The 18,369-nt window shown below is 40.6% G+C and overlaps 1 protein-coding gene across 3 annotated transcripts in view; it reads left to right on the plus strand.

Moving 5' to 3' along the window:
• UBE3B (ubiquitin protein ligase E3B) overlaps positions 1-18,369 on the plus strand; it is a 452,538-nt gene that overhangs the window by 64,255 nt on the left and 369,914 nt on the right. For all 3 annotated transcript variants that reach the window (XM_086943106.1, XM_086943107.1, XM_086943108.1), the window contains 4 exons: positions 3,465-3,550; positions 6,145-6,227; positions 13,804-13,909; positions 17,275-17,395. In XM_086943106.1, coding sequence (XP_086799232.1) covers positions 3,465-3,550; positions 6,145-6,227; positions 13,804-13,909; positions 17,275-17,395 — 396 coding nt within the window. The remainder of the gene's footprint in view (positions 1-3,464; positions 3,551-6,144; positions 6,228-13,803; positions 13,910-17,274; positions 17,396-18,369) is intronic.

The raw sequence follows: 18,369 nt of genomic DNA on the forward strand, positions 1-18,369 counted from the left end.
CATTACTCACTTTTTCTTTCTCCACTTGTCTTTTTATGCCTTCCTTACCTTTTCTGCTATCTCTCTCTTTCTCTCTCTTTCTCTCTCTTTCTCTTCTCTTCTCTTCTCTTCTCTTCTCTTCTCTTCTCTTCTCTTCTCTTTCATAGTTTCTCTCACTTTGTAGCTTTGGCTTCCATCCCGCTACTCTGCCATATTCCATTATAGGCTTTTATGAGCATTTATGAGGAGACAGAAGAGTCCCAGAAAAGACCTTCAGCATTTTAGTCTAGCACAGATTTCCAGCCCAAGGTCCCTGTGGTGCTCCCTCTCCACTCTAGAGTACAGCGTTATTCACACCACTGTCAACCCCTGACTTCTCCATCAACTTTCTTAAAAGTTCCATGTACAAATGGAACAACATAGTTGCAGGCTGATGAGGAACACCACACATGACAGGGTAGGATCGAAGGTGAAACTACTGAATGTGATGTGCAGCTAGCGATTTAACCGGAAAGGAGAGAACCAGCTCAGGACCTCACCCCTAAAGCATATGTGGATGTGAACAACTTGACTGGGCCTGTTATGATTAACTGTACCCAATGTCACCATCAAATGGAGAAGGATAAGGAGGTATGTTGCCAATGTCCAATATGCAGTGTATGTCATCTAGTATTTTTAGTATTGTAATTTCTGTGCTGCAGCCTGTGTAGAAGCCTGATTGGTATGGAGCTAGTAATTTGTTTATGTGTAGCGAGTTCTTTACTCGTTTCTCAAGGACTTTGCTTGCCCAGCACAGATTTGTCACTAGAACATAAATGGCCATTTGAATTGGGTCATCTTGAGGACACATTACCAGGTGTGTGTGCTTTGATTTGCCTTGAAGGAGTCCAGGAATGTACCTTCCTTTAAAGAGATATTTATTAGTCAACACAAGAATACAGACTGGTTCAAAGTTTCTTTTGATTATGGATGTCAAATAATATCTTTGTGATGGATTTTTACTTCCTTTAGTGTTTTAATGATCTTGGCGAGTTTTTAATCGGGTTGTAGTATGAATATCGACCAGCACTTGGTGTTGGATCAGAAGAATTTTGTTTTCTAAGAGTTGTTCTGTTGACAGGGAATTCCTCATTAAAGTAATCTTGTTATGCAAAATGTTTAAGAATTCTATGCATTTGAATTGTGACTGGATGCTTTGAGAACTCAGTAGTCATGCTAAGTTGAGAATCAGTAACTTTAACAGTTATTTCAGTCAGTTTTGTGAGTTATTTGTCTTGGACTGGAGATATAGTATTTTGCAGAAATTGCTCCAAGCTTTTATTTTTTCCTAGCTGCTTTTGGTGCCAACACATGTCTGGGTGCTGTATTAGATATGCATATACTTTCTAACATCCAAAGCATCTTTCTCATAAAGAAGAGATCATCTAAGGGCCATAGGGTGTGTCACTTGTGAGTGAGCCTTGTCTTTTTTGTGAATGCAATTGTCAGTAGATTTTCGGACTGGCGTTGTTGCGATTGGTGGCACCTTGGGTAATAACTGTATTATCGTACATACTGTGTACTAGCACAGTCTATTTGTGGTCTTTGACATATCTGAAAGATCTTTCTAGGATGGTGGCAGGTGGAGAGTGCATCTGTTTGGATTACAGTTATATGCCCATAGGGATCAGGAAATTATCAGACCACTCCACTTCTAAAGGACTACATGGGGCAACCCACTTTGAGTTGAACATAAATGACTTATTTAGAATTTCAGATGTCACATCCCCCATGTTTAGCGTGCTATTTTCTTCAAGTACCTGTAATATGATAAGGGTGCCCAGGACTTCCACCACTTTTTGATGAATGTTCTGCATCTATCCAACTCTAAATAAGCTCCTAATTGTAGGATCTTACCTTTTCACGTGTGTGGTGGTGTTGGAGGCTTGGTGTGGTGTTTGTTTCACTTCCACTCAGCTGTAGCTAACCCCTCAAGCCAAGGATCTTGCCTTTCATTTGTGTGGGAGAAATGGACACTTTAATATAAAGTGTATTGACATAAGATCTCAATGACAATAGATGAGTTGTCTCAGGTAATCTTAAAAATCTCATTGGCATATGTTGCAATTGTTCCACATGACTTGTGAGGTACTGTAATAAGTTGGGTTGCCAACAAAGGTCTTTTGAGATCTGGGAGTGTGATAATGGGAAATACGTAGCTACATTAGGGAGACGTTAAAGGATACTTTAAAAGATGTTATGGACTCGAACTTAGGGATGGTTATTTTTGTGTGTAGGAAGCTGGCTCTCTATATTGTGTACCAAACTGAGGTACACTGTGCAGAGAGTCCAGCGACACTTACTGGCCCATAAGGTTTACATTATAATTCCAAATGCTCTCTTTCGTTGTAGTGTTATCGAGGAGTTTAGGCTTATCAGAGGATTGTGTTAAGCATTTATTGCAAACACAGAGTCAGTAAGTGAGACACACACTCAATAAAGAATTCTGATGACAATTTATAAAAATAACAAAGATTTGTATATTAATTTAGACACCAAAATCATCTTACTCGGGTAAGTACTTTTTAAGATAGTTATTTTTCAAGACTGAGAACATGTACTGTATTGTTTTTTTAAAGCTACAATATTTATGGGGCAAAACCAAAGCAGCACCAACAGATCACCTCGGTCGTCTCGTGTTCATTTCAGGCAGACCAACCTAGACGAGTGTCCAGCCTGGCAATGCAACATTTCTCCTGCATAGCTGATTCCCTGCCTGTCCTGGTGCCAAATGTCCTGGTGCCAAATGAGCCTCAGGGCAGGGGGTGGCATCCTCTAGGTCTGGGGGAAACCAGGCTCGCATATCAAAAGTTGTGTGCTCTTTGTAGCTCCCTGCCTTGACATGCTAATTTACTAGCCATCCAGTTGGAAGGGGTGTAAACACCTCCTGCCAGAGCATACATTGTTTCTGACTTCTGAGAGCAGGTCTCTCCCCTACAATGGGGTCAGGAACTCATCTGTAGTGGCTGGCTGGACAGGACCAGTCAGCCAGCATACTAGAGGACTAGTGAGGTTCTGGCGGTACCTCTAAGGTACCCTCTGTTTCCATGTATTAAGAAATCCATCACTTGAATCATTGTGGGGTTATTAATAAGAGGTGTTTGATAGTAAACACCATAGGTTTCAGTGAAGCCATTACATAGCTGGGAAACTCGTTTTGACCAGTGCCCAATACACACCTTAAAATGGCTTGCGTGCAAGCCCTTTTATTAGAAAGAAACTGAAAGATATGACATCTTAGCCACTATAAGAAAAGGAATATTATTAATAAAAATTGCAGTTTTATTAGATGTTTTTCTTACCAAAATCACTTGCATGTTTTGTAACATGCACATCTGTTATGTTTGGCGTATGCGCTTGCTAATGTTACAGTGGAAATAACACAAAATAGCTGTATTTGCTCATTTAAGTACTAATGTTTAATAACATTAATTTCTTTATGGCAGGAGAAACCCTGAGACCTGCCATGAACCACATATGTGCAAATATTATGGGACATCTTAACCAAAAGGGATTTTATTCTGTGCTTCAGGTTTGTGATAAATTGCAATTAATTGTACATTTTGTTGCATGATAACATTTCCGTTATTATTGTTGAGGTTTTTGTGCGATTTTTGGGATAATGCATCTATTTTATATCACAGTGAACTGGGAAGAAGTGAAAATAAATGTATGTGTAAATACACATGTGTGTATGTATATATATATATATATATATATATATATATATATATATATATATATATATATATATATATATATATATGTGTGTATATATATATATATGTGTGTATATATATATGTATGCAGCCTAAATGAGTGAATAAACTTATTTGGAATCATCTATTTCACGGAGTCAGTGCCTTACTTGCATGAGAAAGTTTGGAGTGTTCCAGATATATATGTGTATATATATATATGTGTGCGTGTATCTCCTTTTCAGACGCACTCCTTCATTGCTCCCTCTTATAACAAATAAGATAGAGGGAATATTTTTTACCCCCTTTGCTGTGCTCTTTTGCGGTACCAGGTTGGTAGCAAGTGGCAGAGAACAACATAGGGCACTAATAGCATTAGGCACTAAGCGCCTGATACTATGTTGAAAATCTGAATACCACACCTATTTTGATGCATCTTGCTTGCTGCTAGCTCCTAAATGCATACCTGTGCATTCCCCACACAAAATATGGGTTCCCCAGTAGTGGTGTTTAGGGTGGATAAAAATCATCAACCCCATTCTCTCTCCTAAAGATTCTCACACCTTCAGAGCAGGCTTGTGACAGAAGATATTTCAACACTGGCTGGCCTGCATTTGGGATAAAGATATGTCCCTTCCTCAGGGGCCCTCCTGCCAGACAGTGATCTATGAAGCACCAATGGCCGTCCACCTCAACATTGGACCACTCCAACAGAATCTAAAGTGCAGGGCCTAGTGCCATGCAGCAATGTAGGGTACACTTAGCTCCCTGTTTGTGTTGATCTGAATTCAATACTGGCTGCAACGTTCTCCTTCTTCCCTCCCTACTAAAGGTGTACATGCATGTTGCATCTTCTTTATTATCCATAGTTCCATTTGGATTGCCTCAGCCAGGAAAAGAAACCGGTTTAGGGAGAACAATTATCTGGACCCAGGCAAGTTAGCTACATGAATTGCTAAGATAGTCACTCTCAGTTGGATTGCCAGGCAGTTAATGGTTGAAGGGCTTCAGGCAAAGTGTGACTTCTTTTCTTTTTAATTGTTTTCATCTTTAAAAAACACCATTGCCAAACAGAAACCAACTCTCCTTACAAACTATTTGTGAATACTAACATGCCTGATTTGTGGGGTGTTCATCACATTTTACTTGACCAAACCACCTAGAATACATGGTTTTTGTACCCCAGTCCGTAAATTCACAAACAGGAGCATTTCCGTGTCCTAGTAGATTGTTCTTATTCCTATGTCTACCTGTAAACGTCTACTAATCATGATTCTGCATATCTCAAATTTCCGACTGCACTCCGGAGTTTGTGCATATATTTTTTATTTACTTGCACAATAAGTATTGTGAATTAGCATTATTCTACGCACATGGTAAGAAACAGATAGAAAATAACATTTACAGGACTGCTTCAACCCTTTGGAACTCCAAACCAATGTATGTAACTTTTTAACTCCACTTCTTTTTGGGAACTTCTAATTCCTGAGATAGGGCACTCACCACAAACAATTATTTCTCATTTTCTTTTTGTCTTTTCTGTTTTTGCTCTTGTTGGCTCTTTTGATTTTGATACATGCCCTGTAGATTGCAAGAATGCACACATTTAGAAAGGTTGACTTTGTATAAGCCTATCTGATGCATAATCTTTTAAGGGGCAAGCAGTGTAGCTGGTGCAAGTGCACTGAACCCCATGAACCTGAACAACTAATAATGTTGACTTTATAGACACCACATGTTATTTCTGTGTAAACCAAAATCTTTTTCTAAAAAACATTTTATTTCTGTTCTTAACAACTGAAGCATTTTTCTGGATCCTTGGAGTTGGTCAAGGCCTCTAACCTGTCCCTTACATTAATTCCTCCTGCATTTAATGCCATAAGTAATTCTGTGTTGTTTTGAACAGCACAATTTTGTTGCCTTGAAATCACATCCTAGCTCTTTCACATCTTTCAGATGTATATACGTCTGTAGCAGGAAAGATAGCTGGAAACGTCAAGCAAACAAAATACTTGCTGCTTGACTCAAATGTTCTGGGGACAGGCCAAATCTGTATCAAACATAGCCATAATAATATGTGTGAGCGCCAACCAACTCGAAATGATGGGGTTTCCATGGAGACAGAAGGTAAGGAGAGGAGGATGGCAGTTTGTGAGTATAAGCTGCAAGCCAAATAATGTATGCTTTCTGCTGTAAGTCAATTGTAGCACAGCCATATGGGTTCCCCAGTGAGGCCCCTATCTCACATACATTAGATGTTGCTACCTGTGTATTGAAGAGAGTAAAATGAATGCTCCTTTATCTGTTGGCCCTTGATGAGTGCTAATACTTCTAAAATACCTTTAAAGTTGATATTTAATGTTTCTGTTAGTAAGAAGGTTCTTGACCAGGAAATGCTGCTAATACCAAGTGTACATTTTCTTTGCAGATTTTGTTAACAAACGGCTTGGCCAGATCGAGGCCATCCCTATCAAAAGGCACTTTAACAGCAATCATTTCTCTTGCTTTGCGGTAAGACACTCTATACACAAAGGTGGTGACACAGAGCTATATGTTTCCTAGATGCATGTATATGTAAAATACATAGAAGATAGTCTTTACTATTGCCTTGTGTGCCTCAGTTAGAATCAAATCAAGGATATTTATTAAGCCCAGGTATCACCTGGAGGTCTCACAGTGCTCACGGACAACTCTGATTTGTCAGCCAGCCAGTCAGATGTTACTGGCTTATCGAACAGCCACGTTTTTACCTCCCTACGGAAACAATGATGATTAATAACAGTGCCTAAATGAGAGGGTAGTTTATTCCAAAGGAAAGGCGCCAGGAAAGAGAATGATCTCCCACCATTTTTTTACAGTACGAACTCTGAGAGGCATAAGAAGAGATTTATTACTGGACCTCAATGACATGCAGGGCAGGTACTAGCTAAGTCGATTTACTAAATAGCTAGGGCCTCTGCCATACACACCTTTGTGGTAAGCAGAGGGTCTTGAAGCTGGTCCACTCCCTCACAGGGAGCCAATGAAGATGTTTTAGACTTGGTGCTGATGGAGACCTGTACTGGAGATTCAGCACCAGCCTCGCTGCTGTATTCTGCAGAATCTGCAGCTTAGAAAGAAGTTCTTCATTGATTGATTGATGTCAACAGGGCATTTCCGTAATCCATATGGCTGATCATCAGTCCTGGACAAGTGGTTTCCTGGCTTCTATTGGGATCCACTTGAATACTTTACGCAGACTGCGCAAAATGCCAAAACAGGTACCTATTATATGGTTAACCTGGTTCTTCATTGATAATTTGTCATCAATTAGGATTGCTAGTTTCCGTACCGCTTGTCTGGGAACTGGGCAAGAACGAGGTTAGGAGGCCACCAGTCATTTGACCAGTACTCATGCGCCTTACCAAAGAGTATTACCTCGGTCTTGTCAGGTTGCAAATGATTCATACTCATCCATCTGTTGACATGGGACATGCAGTTTATGAAGCGTTTTATGGTGTCCATAGGATCTGGGCCAAGGGTGATCAGTATCTGACTATCATCAGCGTATGACACAACGTCAAAGCCATATGATCTGATCACCCTGGCCAGAGGGGTTACATAAAGATTAAAGAACGTAGGGATCAAGATAGAGCCCTGCGGTACCTCATCCTTAGTGGCCGACTGCATAAAACCTTGTCACCGATCTGCACAACGGTGGTTCGGTCAGTTAAGTAGCTCTTGAGCCACGACAGAGCCTTCCCTCTGACACCAATCTCCCAAAGCCGACGTTCTAAAATGCTGTGGGAGATGGTGTTGAAGGCTGCTGATAAATCCAACAGGACAAGGATATATGATTGTCCTTTATCCAATGTCAATTTGATGTTGTCAGGGATTTCCACCAGCACTGTTTTAGTGCTTTGAGCAGCCTTAAAGCCTGACTGAGAAGGGTCCAGTAATCTGTGAGTTTCAAGGTAAGCCACAAGTTGTTTTTTTTTGGTGTTTTTTTTCTTTTTTGTCCTCATATCCACCATGGTAGAAGAAAGCCATCTAGAAACAAGCCCAAGAACTGCTGTCTCAGTATACTACTGGATGGGATCATAACCAGAAGGGGAATAGCCAAAATCCCACAGCTGTTGACGGCGGAGTCTCGTGTTTGGCTACCACTGGGAAAACCCTCAGCTTGTCCTATACCGGGCTTGACCTGTTATCTACAGGATCAAAGGCTGAATCATGGGCACCATAGTAGTGTAATCATAGGACCCGGGGGAAAAAAAACCCCCGGATCTTTATTGTGCCCAAATCAGCATGTGCCAAAAAGCTCTTTTATTCTTATTTCCCAATCTAGCTAGATCCATTCTGGCCGTCTGTAGGATAGATGCCAGCCAGTCCCCATGTGAGAGGGGTAGAGGGTCCTTCCACCTTCTGCAAATCTCTCTCCTTGCCAAGAGAATAGTGTAGAAGGCAAGACTTCCTGCTGCTCCTTGTGCACCTGTCAGGATTCCAAAAATTACTGAAGACAAATCTATGGTAACTGGGAAACCCAATGATGTTGTAAGGGTCTCCTCTATTGCTTCCCAAAATGTAGCGAGACGAGGGCATTCAAAAAACATGTGAGTGTCTGGTGCTGCCTGGAATCCACACTTAGGACATGCCACTGGGTTGCCTAAAGAAAATTTAGATAATCTTTGGGGAGAAAAATATGCTCTATGTAGGGTAAATAAGTGATTCCTACGGAGCCATGAGGGTTTTACTAAATTTTTTAGGAGGTCAAAAGAGGATGACCAACGGTTTAGTGGATCCTGTCCCACAATCAAGGTTCCCCACAGATGGACTGGTAATTTAAATTCGCCGTCTGATTCCTCAAGCAGGAAATTATACCATTTTGAGACCTCCTTTTTTATGGGACCAGTATTCACCAAGATTGTTATCATTTGACTGTACCCTCCAAAAGAGAATCTATTTCTTTTTAAGGGTTTAGAGTTATAGGCCTGTGTCCAACCAGTCGTTTGTAGATATTTAAACCTCGATATTGTTGACCCTGTCCTGTTCTGGAGATACTCCCACGAGAGTAAATCTCCCTCATGGAAGAGATCCCCCCAAACTTTAAGACCAGCCTCTTTCAAAGGTATGGCTAGCGTATCTTCTAACCAGGCCGGACTTTCAGGTAGTCCCCAGAGCGGTGTCTTTTCACAAAAATACCCTTGTTTTATGAAGTTGATTAACTCATTCCACATCTTTGGTAGTCCAAATAAGATCTTCAGTTTAATCTTTTTAAAAAATTTCGGATTGCCAAATTTGAATAGGTACCCCGACTGACTAAGGCCTTCACCCTCCAACATAGCTGAAAACATCAGGCCCACCCCATGGTCTATTGGTTCTTTTAACAGCATTCGGGTGTGCGACAACTGAAATGCCCAAGCGTATAGTTTTAAGTCTGGGGCAACCAATACCCCCTTATCCCATCGCCTCCTAAGCTTTTTCCAGGCAATTCTTGGAAGTTTTTTGTTCCAGATAAAAGAGATAATATCTGATTGTAGATTAGAAATGTGTGTCTGTTCGAAATAAAGAGGAATGGTGTTAAACAGAAATTATATTTTAGGCAAGATGGACATTTTAATCAAATTGACTCTCCCAATTAGGGATAATTGCAGATGGGACCACGATTGTATCAACTTTTTACACTCTTTGGCAACTGCTGTAAAGTTTACCATAGTGAGTTTATTAAGGTCTTTTACAATGTTTAAACCCAGATAGCGCATTGACTGGCCCGGTTGCACTTCCAAAGCCCTGACATCATCGTTCCAAACCAGCATCTCAGTCTTTGCAGTGTTGATCTGGTACCCCGATATCTGACCAAAACGGTGAGCAATTTCGAAAATTACAGGGAGGGCTGTAGTGACATCTGGTGTAAAGATAAGCAAGTCATCGGCATATAGAGCCACTTTTCTCTCCCACCCATTATAACCAAAAGATCTGATGGTATTCTCTCTCCTAAGTTGTTGTGCGAGAGGCTCAATATAAAAGTCAAACAAGAGTGGGGAGAGCGGGCAGCCCTGCCGTGTCCCTCTAGTTATGTCAAAGGGATCCGACAGCTCTCCATTGATCAAAAGGCTTGCCCTCGGACTTCGATACAGCAGACCAACTGTCCGACGAAAAGCCTCACCCACGCCGAATTTAGCCAAGGCCCCGACAGGTAGACCCAATTGACCCTGTCAAAGGCCTTGGTCGCGTCCAGCGCGAGGACAGACAGGGGCAGGTTCTGTGAAACCACTGTATCAATTGCCCCTATTAGCTCGTACGTCAGTTCATACAGTTGTCGGCCTTTTACAAATCCCTTTTGGTCTGAGTGTAATACTGATGGAGCTACCTTGGCCAGTCTGGAGGCCAATACTGTGGTAAAGATCTTGTAGTCCACGTTTAAAATTGAAATTGGCCTGTATGATTCGCAAGCGTCTTTAGGCTTTCCGGGTTTCAGAATAAGCGTGATTGATGCATTGTCCCATGATGGCGGCGGGGAATAACCTTCCAGGAGGATTTGATTAAACATCTTGGTAAGAAAGGGAACTGTCTCACCTTCTAAGATTTTATATATTTCGGCAGGAAGGCCGTCAGGCCCTGCGGCTTTACCCTTCTTACTTCTGTTTATATCGATCCTTACTTCTCCTTCAGTTATAGCGCTATCCAGAGAAAGAGATTGTTCGTTCGTTAATCTAGGTAGATCTATTTGCGATAACCAATCCGTGACCTCTTCGGGGCGAGTTGCAATTTCTTCCCTATAGATGCTTTCAAAGGAATCTTTAAAGGCCTTCCTTATTTCAGCATCTGATGTTAAAGATGTATTCCCCACATTAATGTTAGCTACATTGTTCCGGGTCTGATCTGTTTTGGTTTTCCAGGCAAGCATTTTGCCTGCCCCTTCACTGTATTCAAAATGAGCCAGCTTGCTTGCCTGCCATCTCTTCTGCAATCTGAGATCTAATACTGTTCTAAGGTTAGTCTTTAGAGATGCCATTTCTTTTCTTTGCGCCTCAATGATGGATTCATCTGCCCCTCTACTAGTATCCAGGATATTTTGAAGGGTAACTATACTTTCTTCAATTGAGGTAATTTGCTCTCTATACTTTTTCCTTTTATATGAGACCGTCTTTGTTATAACCCCCCTCAATGAGCCACAAGTTGTTGATGAATGAAAGACTCAAGTACTTTCCCAAAATAAGGAAGCAACAAGATTGGACGATAGCTGGTCAAGAGTTTAGGGTGGGCTGACGGTTTTTTCAAAATTGGCCTGACTCTGGCGGCCTTCCATATTACTGGGACCATTGATTGTGACAATGACCTATTGAAGAGGTTGGTGAGATTGTCAAGGAGCAGAGGGGCAATGGTGGAAAGGAATCGAGGTGGCATCGGGTCCACTGGTGATCCAGATTTAATTTTTAACAGGGCTCTTGCCACGTCCTCGGAGTTACACTGAACAAACTCTTCTAAAAGAGTCAGTAGGATCAGGGAGATCAATTTCCCGGGAATTTATAGCTTCGGGAGGTGGGAAGGAGCTATGAATTGCAGAGATCTTTTCCTCAGAGAAATTAGAGAGGGAATCAATCCAATCTTTTGTGGCGGGGGCACATATCTGAGCAGGAGGCATAGAAAATTCTTTTAGAATTTTATAAAGCTCCTTGTTGGAGTTTGCTGCCATTTCAATCCAGTTTAGAAGAAAATGTTTTTTTGTTTTGTCTAATATTCGCTATGTAGCTACTGTGTATACACTTGTATTTTTCGTAATCTACTGAGTGTTTACTTTTCTGCCATTTCCGTTGCGCAATTTTACATGAGAGCTTTTCTGTTTTCAATTGCTCGGTGAACCAGGGGGCTGTTCTGGGTTTAAAATTAACCCTAGTAAAAGGGGCAATCTTGTTTAGTGTTGCTGTAATTGCTTCCTCTAAGGAAGTGGCTACCTGATTTATGCTAGCCTTATGACACGCAGGAGGAAGGCTGAAATGGGGTGAAAAGGAGGTATGGGTGACTTTCCGCCAATTGCCCTTGAGAGCACAAGGGCAATTGCTTCATTAGATGGCGTGAACCATGTATTTGTCTCCAGCTGCACTCTTTGGAGATGTTGATTCAAACACTTAAACAAAATTTAAACACAGCACGGTTTGCAGTGCCTTTGCGGTTGTTGTTTGGAGCTTTGCCTGATATTTGTTTTTTGGTTTTATTAAAACTTCTCTACAACTAGTCTACACTTTGGTAGAAGTGTCAGTCCATTTCCTGAGTGACAACGAACTTGTTTTACAGTAACCTTCGTTCTCCCTTTGAATTGTACTCTCCAGATATCCATGATCTTTGAACAATAGTGAAAAACTTGTACAGAATCAGCCAATGTTTTCCAGCAAACAGCCCAATTTAATGCCTCATGGTGCAGACATACCTCAGAACTGTACAGAAAAGTTTTGATTAGCGTGACAACAGGATAGTAGGTCATTTCAATTCAAGGAGCTTGCTAATCATGTGTAACTTGGCAACTTGTCTTGCCGTTCCTTGTCATGTTCTGCTTCAATCCACACTCTTTAATAGAACTCTAGTGAGTGAAACCTGGAGGGGTAATACATTGGAAAGCTACACAGTGGTTAACAGGGTGGTCTGCAATGCAGCCATTCTAAATTGAACTTGAATTTGGAAGAGCCTGTTAAGACAATAATGTTTGCAGAAAATGTGAAGTGAAAACCAGGTTGTAGATCTACAGCACTCTACAATAGACTTGTGTTAAAAATATCTTATCAATCGTGTGCAAGCATATAAGGAATGAGTTGTAATACCAATGTGTTTGGACTTTACATGTATTAGAGGCTCTTAACATTTCTCTTAAACAGCGAGTAACTAACTAACAATCTTTAAGCCCTTCTTAAAGTTTGTAGCAGAAAGTATTTCAAACCTGTCTGACATATTTGTGAAGTTTGGTTTCTGTCAAGTATGTAAAAGGCTTAGGAAAAAGAAGGTAGAAGTATCTGCTAATGTAAAAAATAATCCAGCACAATACACACAAAGATATGTCCGGAGGGCCACCCCTTTGTAGCGAAAATCCATGATATCCTCTTCAACTAAGAGAATATGCAACGTAAAGCTGGACTAGAAAGTAGGGATGAAGATAATTAATGTGCTAAGCCTTTGACTTCTGATCTCTCCATGAGGTTGCGATCAATGAGATACAAAGTGATTCACTTGCAGTCTGGTTCTAAATTATTGTTGAAGCAGGAAGGCATTGTGTTCACCTTTTAGGATATTTATATATGTCTGGAGGCAGTGAGGAGTTGCCCTGGAGTTTCTGTTTTGGACCTCATAATTCTACTAATAAAGATGAGGGGGAGCAAGTGAGATATCAATTAGAATCCTAAAAGATATTCTAACTGGAATTGTTAATTCGGTAATATGTTTGATGTTTGGCTAGAGGGAGTCTGAACTTATTTCAATGGGCCTGGGCCTGTATCTAAAGTTCGTAACCTAGAAGTAGTTTTTGATCCACAGCTCAGAATGATATCACAGGTTTCAGTGGTGAGCATTATGGACTACCATCCTCAGAGATCCAGGAGTTGTGATCTCTGGCTTTGATCTCAGCTTGAGACCGAGTCACTAGTCTATGTCCTACTGTCCTACTAGACTGTTCGAACACATTGGTGCTGAGCTCTTACTATTATGGAGTCATTAATTAATGTGGACCATAGACAGTCTCCTATTCCCTTTTAAATGGTAACATTATTAATCTATAGAAAAAAAGTGAAATGAATGTACTGCACATGTGCTAAATCTTCCTCAATGCAATTCAAAACCGTATACACACCCCTCTAAGATTTGGATTCTTAAAGAAACTTTTATAGAGGTGGGATAAGGCCAAATTAATGTTGCACCAGCATTATATTCTTAATCCAGCAACCTCTCCTGTTGATTGACTTGGTCAATACAATCCCAGTAATGGACTACGAATTGTGATTTACTTTTTTAAAAGTTGGAAATAAAATAGGTAAGAAAGTCTGGATCTATCCAAACATATTTTCTGTGTTGTTAGATTGTTGTGAAAAATGCTTTTTCAATTTTGTTGTTTCTTACTTTATAGTCCTGTGGTTGCTGCCTCATTTTCAGACAATCTGCTTCGCTCATTCTTAATCCACATAATGTCTGTTCCTGCTATTGTTACCCATCTTGCCACTTTAAGCCCTGAGGTAAGTCTTTTCCTTAGTATCACATACCCGAATTTGGTGCTGAATGGTATATACTATTGGTTAAATATTTAATTTACAGCTGCATTTAAAAAAATCTTCACCACCTGCAACCATTTTTATAAGATCATCCCAATGATTGCATTAATTTAGCAGGTGTTACATTAAACAACTGATTTGGACTCTACTGTGTATGCGCTTTACTATATGTTTGTATAATCATTCACAGACGTAGAGTTTGCACATTTTTAGGTCTGATGTTAGCCATATGTTTTTAGTAAGTGTGTGTGTGTGTATATATATATATATATATCTATATATATATCTATATATCGTGCGCTCACACTCCGTCTTTCCTCCCCTTCACTCACGGTCAGGTGCTTTGTAGCGCGGTGACGGACACCGTGCGGATTCCCAAAATCCACAGCTCACGGCACAAAATGATAGCATCAGCACTCACAGGAATGTAATACCCCAAGATTTTATTGGGTTCTTTCTGTCTCACACGACCATATGTGATATATTCACTGAAAAAAACAAAGGTTAAAAAGGACATTATACTTGGGTAAAAATGGCAGTTAAAACTTACTGTTTTGAACAAACAAAACCACTGATCTTCAACAATTTATAGTTATTTCAAGTAACTATAGCTTGTGGCATAAAGTAATTGTAACTTGGGCCCCCGTCATGGACCGTGTTTTCATCAATAATGTCATTTCAGATGTTGCAGTCATGTTATCAGTGATGTCATAGAACATGTCACAAGTGATGTTGTTTGGGAGGCAATTAGCAGTACATGGCAAAGGTGCAAGCTGTAGTTATTTCAGGGTACAAGGTATGGTTACCTGAGATAACTAGAACTTGGGAATTTTAGTAGTTTTGTTCATAAAAAACGGTATGTTATAACTGACCTTTTCACCTAATTGGAAGTCCTTTTAATCTTTTTTTCAGTGAATTGTTAGGGTTTTATTAACGTAAATATATATATGTTTAACATGCATACCGCCAACCTCACGGGGTGGGGTTGGCTGCAGGGTCTGGCCTGTGGCTAAGCCTTGTGTCTAACTCCCCATGGACAACCAACCCACAGCACATGACCAATAATTATAATGAAATGTATATTTCAGTAGGCACACAGTGCAATGCTTAATAAAAGTGATTGTCATAAAAAAGAATTAAAGATTTGTTTTAAAAAATGTATCAACATGCCTTTACTTCTTTTATTTTTGTAGTATTTTTAAAGCTACAAAGTGAAGCCATATAACCCAACATTAGGGATCCTCGGCACTCCAGCTAAAGAGCATACAGCTCCAGCTAGGAGTGTTTTAAATAAATATGGTAAGCTCTCCTGGGGTCTTGAATTTAATGACCACAGAGACGTACTGTTTTTTTTAATGTTGCTGGGGGTCAGCTTGGTGGTGTCCCTTCAAGAGACGCTGCCAACCTAACAAAACAAAAAGAATAAAAATAAATAAATTAAAGAGCCCTCTCATTGCATAATGGAGTCTCCATGCAAGGAGCAGTGAGTAATGAATATTTATTTATTTATTAATTTTTGAATATATATATTATGGGTGATCCAGTGCCCACCCAGGACACCCACATGGGCCAGCAGTGCTTGCCTTTAAAAAGAAAAAAAAAAACTAGGGTTTACCAGTGCCCTCCCGGAGCTCCTCAAGGCATTTTTTTTATGGTGGCCATGGGAGAGCTCCAGGGCCCCCCTGTCCCCCGCAGCCCCGCCGGCTGCTTGCAAGTGGCCCCTTCGGCCGCACAGGAGCTAGCAATGTTTCCTTCTTTTTAATTGGGCTCCAGGGCATCCCACAGCAATACTCATGTTGTGGCTACTGGGGTGAACCCAAAGGTCTCCACAACCCTGCCGGCTCCTCTCCCTGCATCCATCCCAGGTACAGCAGGAGTCGAAATTGCTCTCCCCCTGTGCGAGCAACTTTCTTTCGCTTCTGCCTGGCGGAAGCAATTCTTAAGTTTCCATGCCCTCTACAGTGCCGGCAGGGAGAAACCTATGTGCTCCCACCCGGCAGGAGCAGCTTCTCTTCCTGCCGGTTCAGAGCATATAACCGTTTTCCTCTCGCACCACAGTAGAGCGGGCCCCAGGCATGTTGTCCCCTGAGCCGTAGAATGGCTTTGGGATGAGGGTGCATACCCCCACCCCTTTAAGTACTTATCGCTCCAGGTAATTGGGGTTGGCTCCCCATCCCTTTTAAATAAATTATCGGCCCCAGGGATGGTGGTCTCCAGCGCGTCAAGCCTATAGAAAAGTGAATGGAAAGAACTTGTTTTGGGAGCACCCCTTTTCTCGCTTGATGGATCATCCTGAAACTGGAGCTTAGGTGGCTACAACATTTGTAGGACAGTTTTGTGAAGTATGGTCAAACAGCGCCAACGTTATAAGCAAACCAAAAAAAATGTTCCTGTGTAAACCCAATAATAGCTATAACTACCTAGTGGCGACTGCCACTATATTTCTAGACATAGATGTATATATCTATTATGGAATCAATTATACATAGCTAAGTTAACTGAATGATGCTAGTCCCAGAATAAAAGTTTTTAATTGTTCAGCTGATATCAAATGATTAACTGTGGACATTCATGGAAATATTGCTACATGCGTCTAAATAGTAAACTAGGTGCAGGACCATTTGTTAAAGGTAGAGGACTAGAGGATGGTTTTAAGACATCTCTAATCAAAACCAACCAGAAATGTAAGAGTCCCCACTCAACAACAGACACTTCGTAAACATAAGCAGCCATAATCTAATCTTTGTATATCCGCAAAACCCATCTGCCCACCCCTTGTGCCTGAATGATCCATGAAAGAATATTTAATGACTTAGGCTCAGTGGGATACCAGGCAGTGTCTGATTTAAAAGTTTGGTGTATTCTGAAGTATAACAATAGGTATAGGCTGGATATCTCACTCAGATTCCAGACGTCTTCAATAGATATAAACTTCCCACACTACAGGTGTGTAAGACAATATTGTGTAGGTAATGTTATTCTTCTTTTGAAGCTGGAAGAAATTTAATTACTTGGATTCAGTGTTGGAGATCTTACCTATACAGGCATGTGAAGTTTGTGTGTGAAGTGAAGGTTACAGCATAGAAACTTTTCTCTTCAGAGACTGTTTTGATACCCTATCATCCAAGAATGTTTACAAATACCTATTTCTGTGAAAACACTTACAGGCATGTTTTAGGCCAAAGAACTGTGTAATCCAGTTCCTGGTTTTGCTACATTTCATACAATTTGCATCATACCCCTTTTTTTCCACATATGCTATGCATTTGCGTAACAAATAGTCAGTTTGACCTCTACACCAGACATTTACTTTTTGTGTTTACTTTCAGCGCCTGTCTGTAATAGAATCCCATGAACTTTTTCGTAAGTTTATTATATTTCTCAGCCATGAAGAGCAGTGCAGCGAAGTGTGTACCTGTTTAGAAGGAAGCCATACTCTCTGTTTGTTAGGTAAGTAATGTTTAAAATCTTTCACATATCTTAGCGAAGTGTGTACCTGTTTAGAAGGAAGCCATGCTCTCTGGTTGTTAGGTAAGTAATGTTTAAAATCTTTCACATATCTCCAGAGCATTGTATAATGATGCACTCCAAGTTTTCCTTTGCAGTTTAGCACATACAAACTTGGACATTTCTAAACGTACTCTTAAAAGCTTATTGCGGTGAGCAGATAAAAGTATTGTTTTGACAAACCAAGAGGCAAAAAATTACCCATGTTAAGTTTATTGCATATTGCTTTGTCTTGTTATCCTCCCATACATTGTAACATTTCATGTATCACATGCAGGACTGGAAAATAGCTTATCTTTAAAAATGCTATGAATTAATTTTTTTGTGAGAGACACCAGCACTAGCTTCCTTGCATTGCCGGAGTGCCGCACCAGTCTTTCCAGCCTAATATTTTTTTACAGTTATCAGAAGGGTGAAGGAAAGGGCTACTCTTGAATCTTCTTTGTTAATTCTCCCCATTCTTGGGTGTTTTGTCTTCATTCAGTATTTTCATTTTGACTGGCTTCCAAAACAACTTAATTGGTGATGTTAAAGGTTGGACTGGTACCTCTTTATCATTGTCTTTTTAAAAGGATGCCACCAATTGTACTTAGGTTTAAAGGATTTGGGTTCTGGTGCTATACCAATTTCATCATTGTCTATTTGTACTGAAGCCAGGGTTTCCACTCCTTTTCTGAAGCCCTCACCACCTATTCTTGGGGTACACACTAGGAGCTGTTGCACCTTCATGAAATTCTTGGTGGTAAAACTCCTACCTACAAGACTTGTGGGTCCAATAGCACGGGCAGTATCTGATAACCTGTTCAAACCTTTAAAGGTTATTATGGTATTCTAAATGTGTGCTCCTGTTCTGAAGATGACCGAACAAGGCCAAACAACTCAGGAGTCAAATCCAATAGGAAGGTTGATAGGACCTC

The sequence above is a fragment of the Lissotriton vulgaris genome, chromosome 11 (genome assembly GCF_964263255.1).
Source record: "Lissotriton vulgaris chromosome 11, aLisVul1.2, whole genome shotgun sequence".
In the NCBI taxonomy this organism is placed as follows: domain Eukaryota; kingdom Metazoa; phylum Chordata; class Amphibia; order Caudata; family Salamandridae; genus Lissotriton; species Lissotriton vulgaris.